This window comes from Lactuca sativa, chromosome 8 (assembly GCF_002870075.4).
Source record: "Lactuca sativa cultivar Salinas chromosome 8, Lsat_Salinas_v11, whole genome shotgun sequence".
Lineage (NCBI taxonomy): Eukaryota > Viridiplantae > Streptophyta > Magnoliopsida > Asterales > Asteraceae > Lactuca > Lactuca sativa.
Window position 1 is genome coordinate 94,717,830 of NC_056630.2, and position 11,129 is coordinate 94,728,958.

The 11,129-nt window shown below is 30.4% G+C and overlaps 2 protein-coding genes across 2 annotated transcripts; both read right to left on the minus strand.

The window, feature by feature from the left end:
* Positions 1-25: 25 nt before the first annotated feature.
* Positions 26-1,365, minus strand: LOC111908345 (60S ribosomal protein L39-1). Its single transcript, XM_023904167.3, has 3 exons — positions 1,218-1,365; positions 392-495; positions 26-251 (listed from the first exon to the last, which is right to left on the minus strand). The coding sequence occupies exons 1-3, from the start codon at positions 1,218-1,220 to the stop codon at positions 203-205; spliced, it is 156 nt and encodes a 51-aa protein (XP_023759935.1). The 5' UTR covers positions 1,221-1,365; the 3' UTR covers positions 26-202.
* Positions 1,366-3,426: 2,061 nt separating this feature from the next.
* LOC111908314 (nod factor hydrolase protein 1) lies at positions 3,427-4,905 on the minus strand. Its single transcript, XM_023904149.3, has 2 exons — positions 3,738-4,905; positions 3,427-3,626 (listed from the first exon to the last, which is right to left on the minus strand). Exons 1-2 carry the CDS (start codon positions 4,855-4,857, stop codon positions 3,604-3,606), a joined length of 1,143 nt encoding a protein of 380 aa, XP_023759917.1. The 5' UTR covers positions 4,858-4,905; the 3' UTR covers positions 3,427-3,603.
* Between the last annotated feature and the right edge of the window lie 6,224 nt (positions 4,906-11,129).

The window sequence follows — 11,129 nt, forward strand, 5'->3', positions numbered from 1 at the left end:
AGCACAAATGAAAACTGACACATAATTTCCCAAGTCTTTTTTTTTATATAAAACCATAATAATCCATATTTCAATACTAGAAATGAGCAACAAGAAGAACAAAATCACTCATTTAAGCTAAAACACAACTAGAAACAAAAACAACTTCTCTTGTTTTGATGACAATCTTCCATAATTTGATTTAGCAAACTGCCAAAACACCTTAGAATCCAAGCTTGGTTCTACGCCAATGCCTACGCTTAGCATTATACCTAAAAATATTAACAAATTAAGTCAACAACAATAATCATTAACTTTATACTCTGTTACACATCACATAACATATAATGTGCTATGAGAGGCAATAATGTCTTTTGGCATAAAACTAAAAGGGCAGAAGGGTCTTTTTGACCTGATGGTGTTGTCTGTCCTCATGCGAATCCAATGAGGAATGGGCCTGTTTTGCCTCATCTTCTTTGCAAGCTTTTTCTTGATCATGAATGACTTGTGTGACGGCTGTAAATAATATACATTCATGAGCTAATTATCATCAAATCATCAAAACAAGTTTGATAATATTAGGTAAAAAAAGAATCTTGGAAAATGGAAACTCATATGTTGTTCATTATTAGGTAAAAAGATTAAGAAAGTAAGGTTAAAATTTGTAATCACTAAGTTTTATATTTTTAATATACAAAAGTAAGTAATCCATAGGAGTCGCTATTATTTTTACAAGTAGAGAAACAACGATTATGCGAAATATGTCGCAGCATACACAGAAACATAATATTTCTAAGTATTGAACTCATCATTATAAAACAATTACAACCATAAACCACGAAATGGCATACAATTAACATCTACAAAATCGAAATTATACTTCAATGATCTGTAATATAAAGGCATAGTTTCAACATACTCATATGATCAATAAATCCTAGTCGATAAACAATTCGAAAACCCTAGGTCAAATACACCTATGATTAATAACTTAAATCCCTTAGAACCAACCACAAATTATAAACATATATAAACTGAAGAAAAGCCTCCACATTTTGAGAACCGATCAAATCCATAGAAGACCAGACAATAAGATTATGTATCAAACCCTAGAAAGAACATTTCATCCAGATATCCAGCATCATTAGAATCAAGCACAATCGCTAAGATGCTTTCAACAAGATAACATAAATAGACTATGGATCTAACATAGCAAAGTTCACGAAAACATAGATTACCATGGCGTTGGTTGAATGAGAGCTGCGCCGTTCTTCTCCCTTTTTGCTCTGGAGCTCAGACGAAAATAAAACAGATTTATGTAGCTAGGTATCGGCTTTGGGTGGGTTAGGCCCAAGCCCAGTTAAAACCTTGGCCTGTTTAAAACTGGATATGCAAGCCCATATTACTTCAATAAAAATTGTACAATTTCATATATTACATAGTAACGACAAAGTTTCTAATATAATTATATAAGTTTAACAAGAAAGAAAAATATATGAAATAGTTAGTCTATTAACAAATTAGTAAACTTAATTTTAGTTATAACAGGATATGTTTGTATAATCTAGTTCTAGTGTTAGGGTGGACTGTGTTGAGCGGGAAGGAGATGAGAAAAGTTTCGGGATGCTAGGCACCTTAGGAAACACTATATGAGGGTTCATTGTCTTAGGGAAGTAACCCTTTCAGAGAAGATTTCTCTTTTATTTTATGTGTTTAGCCTTTTAGGAAGGAAGAGAAATAATTTGGAAAAAAAAAATGAAAAAACAAACACCTAGTGTGGTTTCACATAAGGTAGCGACGCCATCAATGAATATCCATCACCTTTAACAATTAAAAAAAAAATTGCCTCACTGTTACTAAAAAACTATTGAGTATTTGTAGTCTTGTACATTTCTAGTTACAAGTTATAATCTTTTTATTTTTTATTTTCTCATTACATCAAATGTTATCATCTTTTATTGTAACCCACATCAGTTCCAAGTGGCGGATCTATAACAAAAATCAACAGAGGTCCACTCTATAATTAACAACGGTCCTTCCAGCAACGGTGGTTTCTTACAGCAGTCACCATTACTCAAGAAGTCGTGGAATTCCACTGGTTTCTTGATCAAAACGACATGAATATTTACACGGGTTTTGTTCGAATTGAATTTTATGACTTGCAAACTCATATGATCTGTCAATCTGAACATTTCTATTTTAAAAAAGTAAGTTTTTTTTACATAGTTAGGAGGTGGGGCCCATTTGCAAATGGTCCATACACCCTATTTCTTATATACTACATCCGCCATTGGTTCATGTATAAGGGAGGAAGGAGTGATTTCCTTCCAATCCACAGAACCCACTGCCACATCAGTTTTTCTATTTATTTTTCTTCATCTTTTTCAACCCACAACACACGAAACCGTATCTTTTCAACCCATTCAACCCATTCAATTAAAAAAAAAATACAAAACAATCAAGGTAAAATCTTAATTCGCAATAGAGTTACTGTCGTTATCATTCCCTTTTCAGCGGATTGTTTAATTGGTTTCACTAACCCACTTCATCCTCTTTCTTTCTACTTTCTCTCTCTCTCTCTCTCTCTCTCTCTCTCTCTCTCGCTCTCTCTCTCAATTTCTCTTGTACCATGTGTTTTAAAACTTGTACCTTAATTGTTTTGTATTTTTTTTAATTGAGTGGGTTGAAAAAGATAAGATTTCCATGTGTTGTGGATTGGAAAAGATGAAAAATAAAAGACAAAAATTGATGTAAGAGTGGATTGGGAAGGAATGACTCCCTCCCCTCTAAAGAATACATTGGCTCGATTTAAATATATGTAGCCATAATTTTATACTTTACAGTTAAATACCATTGTTGAAAAATAATATCATATTTCATATAAAAATACACTTTCAAGTGTATTGTGAGTTTGTGATTTGTATTGGTGTTATTGACAAAGGCCTTTCAACCAATTCTAAAAATGTAACTTTTTTTTAAACTACAAACTATCTATAAATCTACTCCTAAATATCACCTATGTCTTTTAAGATACTTAACCCATGACCTTTCATTTGAAAGAATCATTCATTACCGCTAGACCAAAGACCTTTTGGTTAAAATAAATAATTGTAATATTGACAACATAGAATACATGTACACTTTATTCCCGATGTAAGATGACGTTATATAAAGACATGGTTTTTTTTTTTTTTTTTTTTTTTTTTTTTTTTTTTTTTTTGTAAATTAAAGCAAAATCAACCTTGAAATTTTGGTTTTTAAAAATATAAATATATAATCGTGATCTTCAAAACAACTCATTATTTCAGTTTTCTTTTTGTTTTGTTGTATTAAATTTAGGGAACTTGTTTTAAAGGGTCAAAACATGTAAATCCAAGATATAAGTCCTATTATGATATGTAAGTTATTTTTAACAAAATTGCTAGTAATATCTATATTTTTCAACTATAGGAAAATGAATGACTTCAAACTATCAAAAGACACATACAGATTGTTAATGGTACTTCTTGTATAACAGGTTTTTTTTTGGTCATTATAATTAAAATACTAACATATAATATATAATCAGACAAATACAATGATCCACATTCCACTCCTCTATTTGACACCCCTTCCCATCGTTCTTCAAAGAGTCCATGTTCTTGAAGCTGCATAAACTCCAAATAATAACATCACAATTAACATTTCATCATTCAAGAATAAATCAATTTTGGATATGGAGAATAATTAAGTCAACATTAGAAAAACTGAATTTATACCTTCTATCGAGATTTTCCAATCTTGATCACCATTAACTGCCCAAAAGAAATATCCACCCAGTTTTTGTGTTCGAGCATAAGCAACCTTTAATGCCACTGATCTAACATCATCATAACCAATCCAAGAAGTCCCTGCAACAGAATAAGTCGACACCGTTGACAAGTCAAACACCACTTTTGCACTGTTTTGAGCATTGAACTTTTCCACCTCGACATAAGGCATTTGACCTTCATCCCCGGGTCCCACATCCACAGCCGGAGCTCCGATACCATATAAAGTCGGATCCTTTAGTTGCCATGTCCGACCATAGAGTGGCAACCCCATCACCAACTTTTCTCTTTGAATCTTAGCTTCGATCCATGCTTGTAACCCGTAACTCGTGCTTACATTACTATTCGAATCATATAACAAGGCTGGAGACCCGGTTGCAGAGAGATCCCATGAACCACGATAATCATAACACATTGCATTTATCCAGTCTAAATTTTCGTTTATAGACTCCACTGGATACTTACGATGTATATTATCTAAGTTAACTTCTGGGGAGTAGTATGTAGCTGCAGAAAGAAGAAGTTGAGGCGTATCATTTGCTTTAGCTTCTTTCTTGACTGCAACACGCCATTCATGCAGCAAGTGACGAAAGTTCTTCATGTCTTTTGGTGTTTTTGGGAACTCCCAGTCTAAGTCAACACCATCAAAGTCAAACTTTCGTGCGACTTCTATGGTGGAAGCGATGAAAGTTTTTCTTGATTTATGACTTGAAGCCATGCGTGAAAAGATTTGTGAGCCTTCTGAGGCACCTCCAATGGAGAACAAGGTTTTGAGATTAGGGTTTTTAGTGTGAAGGGTGGTGGTGAAGTTTTTGAGCAACAAAGCAGTTGGATCATCTATTTCGAACTTGAATGTGGTGTTACTTGGAGAAAGAAAAGCATAATAGACGTGAGTGAATAGATTGGTGTCGATTGATGATGGTGGAAAGTTTTTGACCCATGAAGGCCAGTATGCTCCCTTGTTTGGGTTATGAGAAGAAGACATAGAGTTTGTAACAGTTGTGATACTAGATAGGGTGAGGCTTAAAACCACAAGAATGAGAAGGCTATGAGCTTTGAGGAATTCCATGAAACTTTTTTCTCCAATGGCTTATTCATTGGCTACATGGATTCTTTATAAATAGTGGAAAAAGGAGTTATTGCCTATTGGCATTGATTTAAAAAGTTGTATTGTAATTTAATATAGTTTTATGGCTTAACAAATAATTAAATTATCTTTTGATAACGACATGGTAAGAAACATCTTAAAGGTCTTGATTATTGAGTGCAAAATGCATTGATGGTTAGTTGATTACTAATTGATAAACATTTGGAACATGCACATACGTCAACAAACAAAGGTTAAAATAAAAAAGGTTTCACAAAAGGAAAATGAATCAAAGAATATAAATGGAAAAAGTACATAATCTGTAAGATTTGATTGACTAATCACGGACGGACGGATGCAGGAATACATGTTTGTTGCCGAGACTGAAATAGGTGTTGCCGGTAAAGAAAAAACAGATAAAAGAATATCGAAAATCGAAAAATTTTCCATTACATATGCAGGAATTAGGTATTGTCGGTGCCACACCTGATACCTATGTAAAACCGCCTCTATGACTAATAAATTAGGAAAGTACATCTAAAGTTTTTTGATTTTTTAAAAGCTTTAAGAAAAAAAAAAACTCAAATTAAAGAAAAAATTTGCTTAACAGCATTTAGTTTTTATGTTAAGCAAAAAAACTTGTAATTTGAAAGCTATTGTTAATAACTTTTGAAATCTTTTAGTTTTTAGTTTTTTGATAATTTATGAATTTAAAAGCTAACAACTACTTTTGTTGAAAACTTACGGTTACAACTTTTATCTATTAAACCAGTTTTGTCAAACATATCCGTAGATTGTAAAATACATTTGGAAAGATTTTATAGGTTCATTAATCAATATTTGCAGAAAATTTTTGTGTATTCAAAAATTGAAGATAGAAATTCAAGAAACTTATTTTGAATTAGTTTTGGAAAATATCAATTGGTAGAGTACTAGACAAAGAAAAGGGATATTGTGTATGAATCACTCATATATTCTTCTTAATAAGTTCTTTGGACCAACCTATGGCCAAACAAAAAATTGGTTTGTCATCCTCACACACACCAGGAAAAAGGTTACACAAGGTAAGAAAGGAGAGAAAATCCAGAAGTAAATTGTTTAAAAATTTAGAACATTGAGGAAAAGTGTGTGAAAATGATCCATAATTGTCACATAGTTTTGGATTCTTGTTATTCATCTTTATTCTATATCGTTTTTATTGACTGATTCAACGTTTGTGATATACCCTCTCTTGATGGATTTTGAAATATATGAATCATTATTACAAAATTAAATTAAATAATAATAACACTAAAACGTGACAAAGAAAAAATTCCAAAACATGTCAATCAGTTCCTATTAGACTACTAATTGATGGACATATTATAACCCAAGTGTTTCTATGCTTCTTCAGGAAATGCGTAAGGTTTTGTTGTCTATGGTTTCTTACATGTTGTAAAATATACTTTTCGTGGATAATATTAAAATTTTCTTTATATTTAAATAACCGTTAAGAAATTTCAGAATACCTAAAATATATTCATACTAAGATTAGTATTACTCAAATCTTATCTTATTACTGTATTTATTCTTGTAATTATCTAGTCCTAGAATGTTATTATATAGAATATTGTACTTTCCACAGATAAATAATAACATAGATATGAGTAATATTAGGATGAGAGATTTTACTTGTGTTATATTATTTTCTTAAACATTCAAAATGTGTATAGTATGTTAAGAAAACGAGTTTCAACCAATATTAGTCAGGTAAAAAGAAACCTATCGGTTTTTGTCCCTAAGTGAGTGTCTGTATATGGTCGAGGTAGCTAATGGAAGTCATAGTCTTCAACTACTCTAAGAAGACGGGAGTAATTATAATTACATTAATTTACTTTTAAATATCACAAAATGAATCTTTTTTAGTTTAACTAATCAATAGGCCGGCAAAATTTGAAAGTGTCAAGATTGTAATGAACTTGATTATTCTTGTGTCATCGTATTATTTAGAGAGTTCACGAGATGGTTTATGATAACAACAAAACATATGAAATTAGAGTATTCTAAGGGTGCGTTTGGTTCGTAGGAAAGGAATGGAATTCGAGGGAAAAATATTCCAATTCTCTCGAATTCACCAGCGTCCCAGCCACCATCACCGCCACCACCGCCATTTCCCCCACCACCACTGCCACCACCGCAGAAATTTTATTGTTTTTATAATTTTTATAACGTATTTTTACATATAAGTTGGAAAATAAGGTAAAATTAAGCAAAAAGGGTAATTGTGTCATTTTACATGAATTCCAATTCCATTTCCTGCGAACCAAACAGATTCTGGAATTAATTCCAATTCCATTTCCTGCCAACCAAACAACATTTAGAATTAGATTCAAATTGCTGATAGATTCATTTTCGAATTCCAATTCAAATTTCTTCAGCAACATTCTGCGAACCAAACATCACCTAATTCTTGAACTTAGAAGTATTATGATTGAGTCAAACTTCTCTAGTCTAAAATGACTACAAATATGCTTTTATCCCGATAACTTTTTTTTTGTAGTCTAAATATTCGGTGATATCGTTTTGTTAAAAAGATTCCAGTTTATGTGCTCTTTTAACATAAAGATTTTATGGTATATCACTATGTTGATATGCACACCCCTGGTATTTTACCAAAAAGATTCTAGGGCATGAGCCAAAAATTCGTCATGCAATGCACTGTTTAAAAAGAAGATTAAATGGTATACACTGTTTTACCAAAAAGATTTCAGGGTATGCACTATTAAAAATAAATAAATAAAATCATGGTATGCACAATTTAGTATTTCAAGGCATGCACTTTTTTAACAAAAACATGATTTTTTTTTTCTTTTTGTAGTCTAAAAAAAAGTGAAAAAAAAAGTATTAGTTTTAATTACTAGACAACTTGACATAGTGTTACAAAGAAGGATATAACTAGTCAATTTATGAGAATCGATATATGATATTTCATATGATCAGCAACTAATCATAAAAATAATCACTAAAACTAAAAAATCAATTATTTGCGACATAAGTTTATAATAATCAAATATTCATACTCAAAGCTCACCTTTAATCCCCTCAAAAATCACGAATACCGTATAAAAAAATTAACTAAAAAACGTGTTACGACTCTTAACTCTTGACTCCTCAAGGCTCAAGTCTTAAGTTAACTACATAACCCAAGCAAAACTGGCCCAATTCATTTAATACAAGTAAGAGCCCATTCACTTGATACGTATTTAACTATTTTCAATAAACTTTGATCCGGTTTGTTTTATTCTTTCTAATATTTATTTCAAAATTATAATTTATATAAAACAATAAGAACAACTTATATTTCTCCACGTTTTATTTACTTGAAACAAAAAAAAAAAAAAAAAAGACAAAGTATAAAAATTTGTCATAACAAATCTTATAAAAATTGTGTAGTATAAAAACGGGAAATGACTTAAAACAAAAACCACACAAAACTTATATTTTTAGGTCACTAAATTTTTAATTGTATCGAATAAGAAAACCAACTTTTTATTTTAGTTTTAAAATATCAACAATTACGATTTTTATCGATTAAAATGACAATGAACATCGTTATTATCCTTCCCACATCTAACTAAAAGTCTCTTTGTAATCATTTTTTTTCAAACCACAACCGATAACTATTAGCAACTCCATATTATGTTGTGTTATCGTTAGTTTAACCGGTAAATATCTATGTAGTTCACGTTGTGGTTTGAAAAAAATGACTACAATAAGCTATTAGTTAGACGTGGAAAGAGTAATGCCAATGTTTTTTTTTTTTTTTAATCATTTTAACCGATAAAAATTGTAACCGTTGGTATTTTAAAACCAAAATAAAAAGTTGGTTTGCTTATAGGATACAATTAAAAGTTTAGCAACCTAAAGAATAAATTACAAGTTATTAGTTGTCATTCCAAGTTTTCTAGTGTGTCAAGTAGAAATAAGAAGAATTTTTTCACCTAATAAAGATTTGTATTTTTTTTTTCAAATAAGTAGTAGTTTGTAAAAGTATACCTGTTAAATGATATTTTATTTTGTTATATGTTAAATGTTTGTTAATTTTATTATTATAGACTATAAATAATCACTTGTTTGATTAGGAGTTCTTGTTTGATCAACAATGTAAAAATATTTTATAATTATTATCTTGTTTATATGACTTTTGTTTTGAAATTTGGTTTTGTTTCCCTAGTTCTGTTGCTTGTGTTCTGTTGTAAAACTAATTGTTTTAAAAACTATATTCATATTCATAGATCTTGATATTATTGTATTATTATGCATGACATGTTGGTTTCTAATGGTTAGCTTCACAACATTTGGTGTAAAAGAACCATACGTACCAAAAGGACTGTTTATGTAATTTGTAAAACTTGATGAAAAAGAACCATCTTTAACTTTGTTTAAGACATTGGCTTTTGCTTGGGCACACACACCTATTTACTTTGTTGACCAATTCAAGTTCTTTGATGTTAAGCTTTTGTCCATATCTTGGATAAATAGAAATACCGAATACTGCTTATAACTAATGATTTGGACAACAATTATTTTTTATCCAATATTGGCTAGGATCGAAAGCCAATATTAAGGCATACAGTTTATGGATAATGATATTTGAATAATTGATTAAGTTGTCCAAAAAAACAATGAAGCGATGAGGGGACTGTTCTATGGCCGTTGTCTAAAATGATTAAATAGTAATTATCCTTTCAACAAATGATATCCGGTCTTGAGAAATTAATTATTTTTAAAGGCCCACGACGAGTTAGAAAAAAAAGGTCATTATCGTTATTATAAAATTTTATTTTTAAATAAAAATATATAATAAAAAATTAGGTCATGTGCAGTTATTCACTTTGTTCCCCTCAACGCTCCCATGATGATACCAATAGATGTCACAAAACTAACCATTTATCTTGTAAAAGTTCTTTACAAATTACAACGTTATTATTATTAGTAGAATTGTCTTTACCATTTTGCAAGATGACGTGTCACTTAGCAAATTTTGTTAGAGGGTTTTTTTTAGTAGTAGTAGGAGGAGTAGTTCATAAAATAGCAAAATTCATTTTGCAAATGTTAAGTTTAAATGTTTATAAACTCAGAAGAATGAAATACCATTAAGGGATTAAAATAGTGTTTAATTATGTAACTTAGTGTGTCAAAATATAGAATTAAGATATGTTGTCAATTTACCAAAAGCTTATAGTCTAATGGTATCAAAAGTTGATATAGAAAGGTGTCATTCAACCAAATATTGAAGGTTTAAGTCTAGTTGGAGATGAAAGATGTAGATATATGAATTATATGAATAGTATAGCAGGTGCATGTGTTAACCTATTAAAAAATATGTTGGAAATTTAAAATACATTTCTCTCTATATATTTAAATCCTCGTTGTAAAAGAATTGTAGCCATTTGTAAAGATGGGAAGTATTAAATAAAGGAAAATTTATAGTAGGGTTAAAAAATAATAATAATAATAATAATAATAATAATAATAATAATAAAACAGGAAAAGATAGGATAAATCCATGGTGATCTTCATAAGGAAATACATATTTGAAATTGGTTTACATCATTGAATGTGATTTCAAACATGGAAGATCATTAAAGAGCGAATTTATGTATGTCTCTATGGTTTCTTAGGTTTTAGGAAAATGGTTGAATTTACGGTTTGTCACATCAGTGACAAAATGTTGTAAAAGATGTTATCTAAGTTTTACTCTTATAACTGTAAAACATAAAATACTAACAACAAAGATAACGAATGTTTTATGCTAAGTAAACAAAACAAAAATTAATAAATTTTACACTTGTGGAGAATAAATTGTCACATAATGATCTTCAAACCATCGTATAAAATGAAAACAACTCCAATATAACTTTATCAATATCCCCACATAAAAGAAATGTGTGTGTAATGCACAAATAATTAGTTGAAATATGCCTAAATTAATCGTGACACATATATGTTTAAATTGTTATTTATAGTCCTTAGAATCGATCCCGAAACATACATATTTAAATTGTTTTTTATATTCTTTAGAAGTATATTGAGCATGACATACTGGATCATAGAAATTCTTTTAAATAGTAAAAATTACATCCGTCTACTGTATAGGGATGTCAACCGGAGTAAATGGGATGGGGAATGCATCCCCCGCCTTTGCCCCCGAAACTTTCTCGTTCCCACGTCCCCGCCCCCACCCTTGAAATGTCCAGCCTTCCTACCCCTGT

Coding starts and splice junctions, on each gene's coding strand:
- LOC111908314 (XM_023904149.3), bottom strand. CDS start 4,857: ATGGAATTCCTCAAAGCTCATAGCCTTCTCATTCTTGTGGTTTTAAGC. Junction 3,627..3,737: donor TTGGAAAATCTCGATAGAAG/GTATAAATTCAG, acceptor GAGTTTATGCAG/CTTCAAGAACATGGACTCTT.
- LOC111908345 (XM_023904167.3), bottom strand. Junction 252..391: donor AGGACAGACAACACCATCAG/GTCAAAAAGACC, acceptor TAATATTTTTAG/GTATAATGCTAAGCGTAGGC.